The 13,576-nt window shown below is 30.5% G+C and overlaps 1 protein-coding gene across 1 annotated transcript; it reads left to right on the forward strand.

Moving 5' to 3' along the window:
* Nucleotides 1–8,441: 8,441 nt before the first annotated feature.
* Nucleotides 8,442–12,910, forward strand: LOC131172719 (disease resistance protein RPV1-like). The gene is made up of 6 exons (XM_058134237.1): nt 8,442–9,274; nt 9,506–10,607; nt 10,690–10,977; nt 11,060–11,272; nt 11,470–12,544; nt 12,849–12,910. The coding sequence occupies exons 1-6, from the start codon at nt 8,805–8,807 to the stop codon at nt 12,908–12,910; spliced, it is 3,210 nt and encodes a 1,069-aa protein (XP_057990220.1). The 5' UTR covers nt 8,442–8,804.
* Nucleotides 12,911–13,576: the final 666 nt, after the last annotated feature.

Consider the following 13,576-nt stretch of genomic DNA (forward strand, 5'->3'; position numbering starts at 1 on the left):
AACCTTTGTGGGACTGTATAAGTGGACTGCATAAGTTATGCAGTCCCTTATGCAGTTTTATTGTTCAGCTCACTTATCTGGCTGCATGACTTGGTGCATAGGTTATGCACAATTCCGTGAGATTGCATAAGGGAGGCGTGAATCTGCATAAGCTATGCACTTCCCTTATGCACAATTCGGCAAGTGTTGGAACAGAGTTTCTTCTCCTTATGCAGATCTGCATAGCTTATGCGGCAAGTTATGTGCAATTTGGTCAATGCATATTTCAACTTGAAAACTTGTTTTTGACATCTTTGGCTGTAGAAGTCACTCCTCAATGGCAAAGTTTCTCTTCAGTCCTTCAAAAACACCATTTTTCCTACAAAATAAAGTAAAAATTACAAATTAATCCAAAATTGATAATTACGAAAAACTAACTAAATAACTAAGGAAATTAGCTAAAAGTGACTAATAATCAAATAAAATAGCTATGAAATTAAACCTAAATGATTATGCAAATTGTATGCATCATAGGACTCCTAATCAGATAAGAATTGATAGAATTAACACTATAAATAGGAGAATGATACAAAAGGTTATTTTGCTTTTGCCCATTGAAGAGAGTGGCTTTCAGCCCATGAAGTGAGGCTGTCACACATTATAGAGAAGGGCTTTGCCAATTGCTGAGGATTTGGCTCTGCCCATTAATGAGGGGTATTTGCTTTTTGCAGTGGATAGAGGCTTCGACCTAAAGTGGAGTAAGAATATAAAATTCAAGAGGAAGGAATTCTTATCTATTAGTGAGAGGGCTCTTATCCATATAGTTGAAGGCACCCTTTATGGTGTAGTGTTGTAATAGTAAATATATTGAGTTATATCTAGAGGAGACTGAGAGAAACTAACTAATATATTTACTATGAGCAGTTTGATGTACTATGGGATCTCTTGAGTGTAATTGGGTTGATAGATAGTATAGCTATAAGCTTGTAATGATGATTTATTTATTGATGATAGTGTAAGATGGCATGCCCATGGATGTAGCCCTATGTTGAGAGGGTGAACCACTTAAATATTGGTGTTTTCTGTGTTTGCTTTGTTTCTTTGTAGTTTGCACGCAGGAAGGAATTCTTATCTATTGGTGAGAGGGCTCTTGCCCATATAGTTGAAGGCACCCTTTGTGGTGTAGTTTTGTAATAGTAGATATATTGGGTTATGTCTAGAGGAGACTGAGAGGGACTAATTAATATATTTACTATGAGCAGTTTGATGTACTGTGAGATCTCTTGGGTGTAATTGGATTGATGGGTAGTATAGCTATGAGCTTGTAATAATGATTTATTTATTGATGATTGTGGAAGATGGTATGCCTATAGATGTAGCGCTATGTTGAGAAGGTGAACCACGTAAATATTGATGTTTTATGTATTTACTTTATTTCTTTACAGTTTACACGCTTCCGCGATACACAACAAATTGGTATCAGAGCACGAGATGATCTTGATGAGTTTGGTTGAAGGTGGAGCTGCTACAACATGTAGAAATTCTCACATGCAATAATGGTGGTGGTGGAGAGTTGAAATTGAGGTGGAGCTCTTGATGCAAAATTAAGAAGATGATGTGAAAATTTTTTAAAGAAAGAAGCAAGTTACACCCAAGATTAAGATTAAAGAATTGATGATTTAAAGGGTTCAAGCTCAAGCATAGAGATTTGATGATTTGATGATACCCAAGAATTTGAGGTATGCAATGGTTGATGGATTTGAGTCAAGGTGAAAATTATTAGAATCATGACTCAAAATCCTAATGGAATTTGGAGAGAGATCTTTTCCTAATTTGAGTGGGAGAAATATTTCTCAATGGGATGGAGGAATATTTCCTATAATGAGTAGAACTCTTATTTTAGTATTATTCCTAAATTGAGTAGGACTCCTAATCAGATAAGGATTGAGGGAATTAACACTATAAATAGGAGAATGATGCAAAAGGTTATTTGGCTTTTGCCCATTAAAGAGAGTGGCTTTCAGCTTATGAAGTGAGACGGTCACTCATTGTAGAGAAGGGCTTTGCCAATTGTTGAGGATTTGGCTCTGCCCATTAATGAAGGGCAATTGCCCATTGCAGTGGAGAGAGGCTTCGGCCTAAGGTGGAGTAAGGACATAGAATTCAAGAGAAAGGAATTCTTGTCTATTAGTGAGAGGGCTCTTGCCCATATAGTTGAAGACACCCTTTGTGATGTAATGTTGTAATAGTAAATATATTGGGTTATATCTAGAGGAGACTGAGAGGGACTAACTAATATATTTACTATGACTAGTTTGATGTACTGTGGGATCTCTTGGGTGTAATTGGGTTGGTGGGTAGTATAGTTATGAGTTTGTAATGATGATTTATTTATTGATGATAGTGGAAGATGGCATGCTCGTGGATTTAACCCTATGTTGAGAGAGTGAACCACTTAAATATTGATATTTTGTATGTTTACTTTATTTCTTTGCAGTTTACACACTTCCGCGGTGCACAACACCTTTAATAATAATTACTTTTTAATAATTTTTTATACTTACTATTATATTATAAAGTAAATATAAATTAAAATATGTATTTTTATTCCCGTTATATTTTATTTTAATTTAATTATATAACATATTAAAAAGTTACAATATAAATTTATAAAAATTTTATGATTAAGCTGAAAATTTTTTATCTGTCATAATAATATCGCAAAATAATTTCACCAAAAATAGGTGGGTAATGGTTTGGATGCAGTCAAGAATAAATTGTGGGGACCAGATTTGAATTATCTTCCCCAGATTTGAATTATCTTTATGACAACAACATTAATAGCAATAAAGAATATTGGAAAACAAAGTTTACCAAATAAAGTTGTTCAAAAAATAAAGAATGGTAGGAATTTGATTTTTTAGATTATATATTGACTTTGAAATTGAGGAAGATACATGTGGCATGCCTACAATAGAAGAGAATGAAGACAAGCAAAATCAAGAAAAAAGAAGCTAGTCTAAAGTGAAATATGAAAAAAATTATCATATTAGGAAATAATTTAGTCAATATAATATTTAATCGTAAATTTTTGTCATAAATCATGAAAAAAATTATGATAGTATTACTTTAGTCATCTTAATTGTAATTGTATGCCATTATAGCCACATATATTTAATAGGGTTTATAAATTTTAAACATGGATTTGAAAAATGCATCTACAATATGATACAAATATTTTATCACATTAAGAGAGACACCAAAACAGTCGATTTGTTCTTGGATGAAATAGGAAGGGCTAGAAATCATAGAGTCATTATCATCATGAATAAATTGTAGGGGACGTAAATTGTATCAATCTTTGAAAGCAAAATTTACCAAAGAATAGTGTTCAAAAAATAAAGAATGGTAGGAATTTGATTTTTGATGTTATTGACATTGAAAATTGATGAAGATAAATGTGACATAGCAAGGTTAGAAGAGAAAGAAGGAAAGCTAAATGAAGAAAATAAAAAAAGTTAGTCCATAAAGTTTGTCAAAATCCATCACTTGATTTATTTATTTCAATTTTAAATAATTTAATGCATTAGGTTTCTTTCTGCAATCAAATTAATTGTGAAAATTTTTGGCCAATTTATTGTTTATTATAGTAAAAATATCAAAATACTGTTAACTTTAATTTTAATTCGAAACAATTTATAAGTTCCTAAGATTTTGTTTGATTAAAAAAAAATTCCATCTAGTTAAATTTTATATTTAAATAGATAATAATTTTTATATATGAACATTATTAAATATTTTATTTAAATAATTATATATATTATATAAATATATTGTGTCTAGAATATAATAAATATGATTTTCTTATTAAGATATCATTTATATTTAGTGTCTTAAGTTATTTAGAATAATGTGCTAAAACATTTTATTGTAATATAAACATATTTTGCATCTATATTTATAATTTATAAACCTATTAAAGATGTGTTAGTGTGTAAGAAACATCTAAAATTCAAAGTGCTAAAATTATTTTATTTTATTTTTCCATCATTTATAGTAAAATTTTACAGGTTAACATTATGTTAAACACATTAAAATGAATTTGATAATTTTTTATTTATATATGTATATTATATTTATGTATTCCATTGACTGAATTAATAAATTGTATAATATAAAAATGAGTTATCATGTAAATAAAAGATATATAGTTACATGATTTCTTTTCCTTTATATTTTCTATAAAACTTTAATTAATCACTACATAGCCTAAAATTTTATTTCTGAAGTAGTAATTAAAATTAGTGTGATTGGCATTACGAAAAAAAATTTAATGTAATTGGATATTTTATAATAAAATTATATAAAGAAAAATCATCAAATTGTGAAATTTATTAATTTAGTCAATAGAATATTTAATCGTAAGTTTTTGCTATAGATCATGAACAAATTATGATAACTTATTTTAATCATTTTAATTTTAGATATATATGTTTATCATACCCATATTTATTTTATGGAATTTATAAATTATATACATAGATTTAAAATGTATTTACAGAAAAAAAAAAAAAGAATTCGGAGAGGCATTAAATCATGAATTAATTGTGGGGGACATGGATTTGAATAATAAGATTGTACCAATAATGAATATTTGAGAACAAATTTTACCAAAGTAGTTCGAAAAATAAAGAATGGTAGGAATTTGACTTTTGATATTATGATATTGAAAATTGAGGATGATGCATGTGAACAAGCAAGGATAGACGGAAAAGAAGGAATTTTTTTTTTTTTTTTAGGAAAGATAATCGAAGAAAAAGAAATTAATCCATGAAGTTTATCAAAATTTATAATTTAATTTATTTATTTTTAATTTAAAATAATTTAGCTTTTTAAAAATTTTCAATTAATGAATTTATAATTCTGTCTAAATTTGACCAATTTACCGTTAACTACATAGCAAAAATAATTATAATATACTCAACTTTATTTTTCTTTTTAAAATAATTAAGTACATGTGAGATTTTATTTTGTTGACAAAATAGTCCTTTCATCTGAATTTTGTATTTAAATTGTTAATATATTTTCAATAAATTTATTTATTTATTTTCGGTCAATAAAAATTTCTTGGGGGTATGTATCTTCAAAATAGAAAATAAATTGGCCAGTATTTCATTGAATATAAACTTGGTAAGGACTCTTTAACGCTCAAGTTAGAGCTGATATGAGAAAATAATATATCAGATTGATTAGGGAGAAGAATATACTTTCATAGATGATCGAATCTCTTTATATAAGACATAGTTAATAGTTATTTATGATAAATCAACTCTGTAATTATATGGATATTATTAGTTAATATAATTATAAAATTATATTTCTATTTATAGTGCATAATTATAGGGATTGTTATATTTAACAATCCTGCCAAAATTACTTATTTTTAATCAAGATTTTTTTCTTTTTATTGAGTCAGTATTATAGTAGTTGAATTGACTAAAAGAATCTCATTACTGAACCATTAAGTATGATTAGACTCGTTGACCATTTGAAAATCCGAATTACTAAAAATATAATGTGTTAGATTGACAGAATTAATAAATTTTAAGAGCCATCATATCAATAAAATATAATTTACATAAAGTTTTATTCCTTTATGTTTTCCTAGAAAACTTCAATTTGTCACAATATAGTCTAAAATTTTGTTTCTTAGGTAATAATTAAAATTTGTATGATTATTATTTAAAAAAAGTAACGTGATTGAATCATTTTCTTATAAAATAAAAAAACTATCATATTGTGAAATTTATTACTTTTGACAATACAATATTTGCTCCTAAGTTTTTGATATAAATCACAAAAAATTTATGATAAAATTATTTTAATCATCTTAAATTTAAATGTGTCCCATCACATTCACATATATTTTAAAATGAATTATGAGTGTTTATATATATATATATATATATAGTGATCAACTATATAACTATCTACATATATATATATATATATATATATATATATATATATATATATATATATATATATATATATATAATGAAAAACTCATGCATCAAATTAATTTTGATTTTGATTTTTATTTTCTTCAATTTGATTGGGTTATTTTTTAATTTAATTCTATTTTAATAAAAAATTAGAATCAAATTAAAATGGTAAAATTAGTTTGGCTTGATTTTTATGATTTCAATTTTTCCGTTTTGATCCAATTCACTTCGATTTTCAAAATTGATTTAAGAAAACCAAAAATAATTCACAACCCTAAGTAAAACTGTGTTTGCTAACATCTAAACTCTGAAGCTATTTTTCAATGTACAACCGCAGTGAAACTGTGTTAATAAATTCATTATTGCTTTGCTATATAAATATATTAATTTAATAATATTATAATTATTTGTAAAATTATAAATTTAATAGTAAATATTACTATATATCATCTCCATAGCCCACCGGAGTCACAGCCGGAACCACCGCGCACGGTGGCCGATAGCCGACGACATTTGCCGGATCTGATCATAACACCATGTTCCTCTTCTCTTCCTCAGTACATAGGCGGTCTCGGATCGTCGATCCAACGGTCGGATCGTCCTAGATCTGACGAAAAAGCTTGAAAAATCCGAAACTTCTCTCCTCCATATCTCACTCATCCGACGTCCATTTGCTGCAAAATTGGTATCAAAAGAAAGCTCTCGGAACAAGCTTTCTAACGCCACCTGAATCGCCTTGATCGGACATCGGATGAAACCGGAATTGCGCTGGAAAGTCGCTGCCCACTGTGCGCGCTTTTTCTCTCTCTTCTCCCTCTCTTGCCGCCATTTCTAGTGGTTCTGGCCGTCGCTGGAGGGTCACCGGCCGGGTGGGGAGCCGCTTGGGAGGTCGCCGGTCGGTTACCGGAGAAGGAAAGAAGAAGAAGAGAGGGGAGGAGAGGAAAGAAGAGAAATTGGGGGGTCCTCCTCCCGATTTTGGACTCTTTTTTTTTTTCTTAGCGTGTGATGGAAATCCACTGTCACACGCCAAGTCTCATCCTTTTTTTTTTTTTTGTTACACTAGCAATTTTAATAATTAAGAATTGTACATTTTTGTTAATATATAATTCCAATTCACATGACTTTGTGGACTAAATGCCAGTCGTTTTCTGTTGTCCATTAGTGATATGTTCTTTCCTAGAAGAATATCATGGTCTTCCGATCATCTTCGTCTTCCTCCCTTCTTTTTTTTTTTTTTTTCTTCCTATACTTCTTCATTTCTTCATAAATTTCTTGTATGAGACTAGTTAGTAAATTTAATTTTGTTTCACTAAAATCTCTTTAATATGCTATATATAGATTTTTATATTAAAAAAATAAAATAATTTTTTTTATTCTCTTTTCTTTCACATTCAAAAAATTTGATCATTCTAACAATTATCTGGACCTCATTATAAAAATATAAATATCATCACAATAATTTATTTTTTATAAAATAGGAGAATTTATCCATTGATGAAAAGTATTAAAATTATATTTATAAACAATGTACTATAATTTAGAGTGATTTTTTAATTTAAAAATTTGTTATAGATTAGCATTTTTTAATAAAAAGTTAAAATTAAGAAAGAGAAATAGGGCTATAAAAATTACCCTTTAAGCTTTGCCTTCCACATTGAGTTTGGAATTCAAATTTATGAGGACTTTGTTTGCAGCTTTGTGCATTTACTTTGCTGACAAAATGCTAGCCGTTCCTTGATTGTTCATTAGTAATTGCCGACAAAATGCCTTCCACTCATCTTATCATGGCCAGCTTCTACTTCATCAGCTATTTCCCTGCAATTTCACATGTAATGCTTTATATTTTAAGTATTTATAAAAAAATTGTATTTTAAAAACTCTGTGATTTTTACTTTTTTTTTTTTTTGTCTGACTGTAATTTTACTATTGAAGTTTAATTCAGAATATATTGATATTAAAAAAATATTCAAATTAAAATTTTATTATTATTTTAATTATAATTATAATCTTAAAATTAAATTATTCATGAAAACTCCGATAAAGCATGAATTTACGATTATTATTATTGGATAAGAAATTAAAATTTATATTTTAACATCAAGATATAACACCTTTTTAATATAAAAATCAAGATACAATTGGTGTAATATAAAAGATGTACACTTTTTTACTGTTATATTTTTATTAAACAAATAAATTATATTAAAAATAATTATTAAAGAAAAAAAAAGAGATATAGAAGAAAAAAGAAAAAATTAACTTTATTTTCTTTTTTTATAAGTAAAAATTTTATTAATAAAAGATGAATAAAAATTTAGCACATTTTCTAGTTTTTTTTTTATGATAGGTGATAATTAATTTAATAATAATTTTTATTTTTAAAACTATAAAATTATAAATTTCATAAAGTGTCAAGTTAAAATTAATACTCTCAATCATGTCCTAGGGTCGTAATTATATTTTTTAAAATAAAATAAAAGAAATGAGCTTAATAAAATGTGAAGTTGGTGAAGACTCCACATTGGTGGCAAGAAGCACAGTGGAAGAGCTGAAAGTAAAGGAAAAGCTTTTGTTAAAGCTGCAATGCTTCAATCCCACACGCCAAGTTTAGAATTGAATCCCAATCAATTATTAGACCCACTCTACTGTTTTGCATTTAATTGTGTGGACCAAATGGAGCTATACGATCCTTCCTGGAAGGCAAATCTGATGTTGACTAAAAGCTCTTCATTTGTTCATAAATTTCTTGCATCAGACTAGTTTACCCAAATATTCATCTCTTGTATTTTGCTTTCTCTACATTCTTCAAACTCAGTTATCATGGCTTCTACTTCTTCATCAGCCCGTCCCTGCAAGTATGATATTTTTATTAGTTTTAGAGGCAAAGATACCCGTTATGGTATTCTCTCCCATCTCTTTGAAGCTTTGCAGCAAAAGCAAATCAATGCCTTCTTGGATGAAGAACTTCGTAAAGGAGAAGAGATCTCACCAGCTCTCTTGAAAATAATCCAAGAATCCAGTGTCTCAATAGTCATTTTCTCTGAAAATTATGCAGATTCTGCATGGTGCTTGGATGAGCTTGTTGAGATACTTAAATGCAGGGAAGAATCAGGACAAATAGTCCTACCAGTTTTTTACAAAGTAGATCCGACTGAGGTTCAAGACCTGACAGGGAATTTCGGGAAGGCACTTGCTATGCATGGAGAAAAAGGCAATTCACAGAAGGTGGGCCGAAGGCGTGCTTTGATGGAAGTAAGCAACTTTTCAGGATGGGATTTACAGGAAATCAAGTAAGTATAATACTTTTTAATTACTCTTTACTGTAGTTTTTCTAGTTTTCAATTTAAGGGAAGGGAATCAAAATTTAGAAAATTTTAACTGAGTACATTAATCTTAACACAAAGCACCAATTCAAACATAGACAGCACTTATAAGGAAAACATAGTAATTATATATTACTGTTTACTTAGAAGTGTAAGTCTACCATTACTTACTAGTGTTTGTTGTTCACATGTGACTAGGTATGAGGCCAAATTAGTTGAGGGAATTGTCAATGATGTTTTGATCAAATTTAGTGATATGTCTAAAGGTGATGATTCTTATGATCGCAACTTGATTGGAATTAAACTGCGTGTGGAAGAAGTGGAACGATTGTTAAATGAGAAGCAGATTGTAGGAATTTGGGGGATGGGAGGCATTGGTAAAACAACTATTGCACAAGAAGTATTTCGTCGAAACAAGAATAAATTTGATGGTCATTATTTCGTTGAAAATGTTAGGGAAACAATGACAAAGCAATCATCAAATTCAGTGCGAGTCAAAATCATTCAACAATTATTAAGGGACAAACATGTAGACAGTTTGAATGATTCTACAAGGAGAAGGCTTAAGAGTAAGAAGGTATTGATTGTTTTTTATGATGTAGAGGATCGAAACCATTTAAAAGATTTAGCAGGAGAGTGTGATTTGTATGGTGAGGGAAGTAGAATCATCATAACTAGTAGAGATTCACTTGGTTTATCAGAAGAAGGCATATATGAGGTTGAGAAGTTAATTGATTCTCAAGGTCTGAAACTCTTTAGCTTACATGCCTTCGAGCAAAATCGTCCCAAGGAAGAATATAAGGAGCTATCAAAGAAGGCGACAATCTATGCTGGAGGCAATCCACTAGCTCTTAAAGTTTTGGGATCTCATTTATTTCGTAGGACGATAGAAGAATGGGAAAGCGAATTGGAAAAATTGAAAGGCAAATCTCTTAAAAAAATTGAAGATGTTTTGAAAAGAAGTTATGATGGGCTAGAAAAGAATGAACAGGAAATATTTCTTGACATTGCATGTTTCTTCAAAGGTGAAAATAAAGATCATGTCAAGAGAAAATTAAAAGCATTTGGTTTCTATCCAGAAAGTGGAATACCTCGTCTAATTGAGAAGTCTCTAATAACTATTTCAAACAATAGGGTAGATATGCATGACTTGCTAGAGCAAATGGGCAAGGATATTGTTAATGAGGAATGCAAACAGCCTGGCGGACGCAACAGGTTGTGGAATTATGAAGATATTAGTTATGTATTGACAACAGAGACGGTAAGGACCAAATTAATCAATGAAGCTTTTTTCATTATCGTATTTTGAATTTTGTAAGAATTGTAGATCTCGTGACGAATTAAGTATTAATCAATAATCCTTTTTGCTGTTATTTTACTAGGGAACCGAAAATGTTGAGGCCATATCGTTTCGTCCGGGGAGAGGTATTTTGAAGCTAAGTGCCACGGCCTTTACGAAGATGTGCAATCTTAGATTCATCCAATTATATGCAATGCCGAACAAAGTGCTCCTTCCTAAGAACTTCGAATTTTGTGCGCAAGCACTAAGATGTCTTTACTGGTATTATTATCCTCTGGAATCTTTGCCGTTAAATTTTTGGCCAAAGAATCTTGTAAAACTTCAAATGCCTTTTAACAATCTCATACAACTGTGGAATGGAGGAGATAAGGTACAATTTATATATTTTTGCTATATTTTATAAAGTTAATTTGTATCTTCTAATTTATTGATATTTTTCTATTTAATTACAGCCTCTTGGAAGTTTGAAATTGATGGACCTTAGCTACTCTTGTAACCTGATCAGGATTCCGGACTTGTCAAGTATTGCCCCAAATCTCGAGTTTTTATATTTAAATGGCTGTAAGAGTTTGGTTGAAATTCCCTCTCTTCAAAATCTAAGTAATCTTGTAGAACTTCGTATGCGTGGGAGCAAACTCCTACAACTGTGGAATGGAGGAGATAAGGTACAGTTTATAAATTTTAGATACATTTTATAGAAGTTAATTTGTATTTTCTAATTTATTGATATTTTTCTATTTAATTACAGCCTCTTGGAAATTTGAAATTAATGGACCTCAACTACTCTGATGACCTGATCAGGATTCCGAACCTATCTAGTATTGCCCCAAATCTCGAGTTTTTATATTTGGAAAGATGTAAGAGCTTGGTTGAAACTCCCTCTCTTCAAAATCTGAGCAAGCTTACTGAACTTTATTTAAATGGATCCAATAAAATCAAAGATTGTCCAGAGATTCCGTGTAATATAAGGATTCTAAAATTAGACGGAACTGGAATAGAACAACTGCCTTCATCAATTAAGCATCTGTCTCAACTTGTCATATTGTCCTTGGATCGGTGTACAGCACTCGAGAGTCTTCCAAGCAGCATTGGCAATTTGAAACGTCTTGAAGAACTTCATCTATCTGAATGTTCAAGACTCGTGACTATTCCAAGCAGCATAGGCGAGTTGAAATGTCTTGAATATTTATCTCTCTGGATGTGCTCAAATTTAGCAAGTCTTCCAGAAAGCATCAAACAACTTTCGAAGTTGAAAAAGCTTGATTTAAGCGATTGCGAGAGTCTTAAGAGTTTACCAGAGCTTCCGTCATGCTTAGAATTATTAAATGCAAATGCATGCCGCTCTCTGGAATCTGCATCAATTTCTTTCAATTTCTTAGAACATGATGATGAAAATGAAGAAGCAGATAGAAGTGAACATGAAAATGAAGAAGCAGATAAAAGTGAATCTGAAGATTGCAAATTTCTTGATTTTAGTAATTGCGTCAAATTGAATAAGAAAGTAATGGAGGATGTTTTTGAAGCGCACCTGTTGGGTCAGAAAGTTACATTATTGATGGCAGGAGGTGAAGTGCCAGAAAGGATGAGGTATAAGAATAAAGGAACCTCACTTTCCTTCAAACTTGACCTTCGTCACTTAATTGCCTTCTCTTTCTGCGTTGTTCTTCGTCCCAGAGGTGGTTTTTATTTTCCTAGATTTGAAGTGGATTTCATATGTGAATCTGGAAATAGGCGGGAACGTAATGCGTTCAACTTATTTAGCGATAAGGACGTTGCGAATTGGAATGGTTATTATGGAGGTCCGTATCTTTCGGACTTATCACACGTGTTGCTTTCATTCAATGGATTGAGGACACGTTTTGATGAAGAGTGTTTCGTTAAGGCCTCATTTTACTGCATCCCTTACTGTCGCGTGGATGAGGAGAAATTTATTGAGTGTGGGGTCCATCCTATATATAGTAGAGATAAAAGGAGAAGCAGAAATGAAAAGCATCAAGATGACGAGGAATGCCGATCACTTCTTCAAATATTGGAAGACAAATCGAAGAGAAGAAGAATAAATAATGAGGAGGAAGCTTCTTCTTCTTCTTCACTCAATCTAAATCTCTCTCTATCTCTTCCTGCTTCCTCTTAACCAAACCCCACTCACTTTCACAACAAGTATAACTCATTTCTAGTTTGCCGTTACTTTTTAGCATTCTTAATTGCTTTACTATTACAAATACCTGCAATCTTTTGCAGCTCTATCATCTGCCGCTCTATTGTCATTTGAGAGAGGGAAGACTATACAGGAGAATAATTAAGCTCAAATCAGGGGAAAAACAACAGGTGAAATGATAAATAGTATCTTCGTTTTATGTAATGTGAACAATATTACAATATAATATGTTGTTATGTGAACATATAATCTATTCTGTCATCCACATTACAACATTAGCCTCCAAATCTAACGATTGACTGAAACTGAACCCCACTTCACTTCCAAATCAACTAAGATACACATTGCAAATAAACTACAACTCTCTAACCCGAAGAACAAATAGCCTTTATAATTATAACAGGCTTATAATGGAAAGCTAAAGAAATGATAACTAAAAAACCTCTAAAATGCCTATGGTACAGGAACAACAGGAATTGAATTTTCTATTGGCTTCTTTACATAATTACTCTTTGGATTGTAGCCGTGGAGAGAGAGATTCTTCATTAGATTGATAAGAGTCATGGAATTAGTAGTTTTCTTGATCGTCAAATCATCATCACATTTCCTATCTCCTGCTTTTATATGCTTCTGCACGATAAAAATAGAGTTGCAAAATTAGCAACTAAAAATGAACAAACATTAAGCAGAATTCAGCTAACTTCCATAGCAGTCGGCAAATTTAAAATGGAGCACTAATACAATTCACAGCAGTCATTCAATTTTAGTTAAGTATCTAGGCAAGACTTAAGGTTTAGTTGTTGTTGTATCT

Source organism: Hevea brasiliensis, chromosome 14 (genome assembly GCF_030052815.1).
Source record: "Hevea brasiliensis isolate MT/VB/25A 57/8 chromosome 14, ASM3005281v1, whole genome shotgun sequence".
Taxonomy (NCBI): domain Eukaryota; kingdom Viridiplantae; phylum Streptophyta; class Magnoliopsida; order Malpighiales; family Euphorbiaceae; genus Hevea; species Hevea brasiliensis.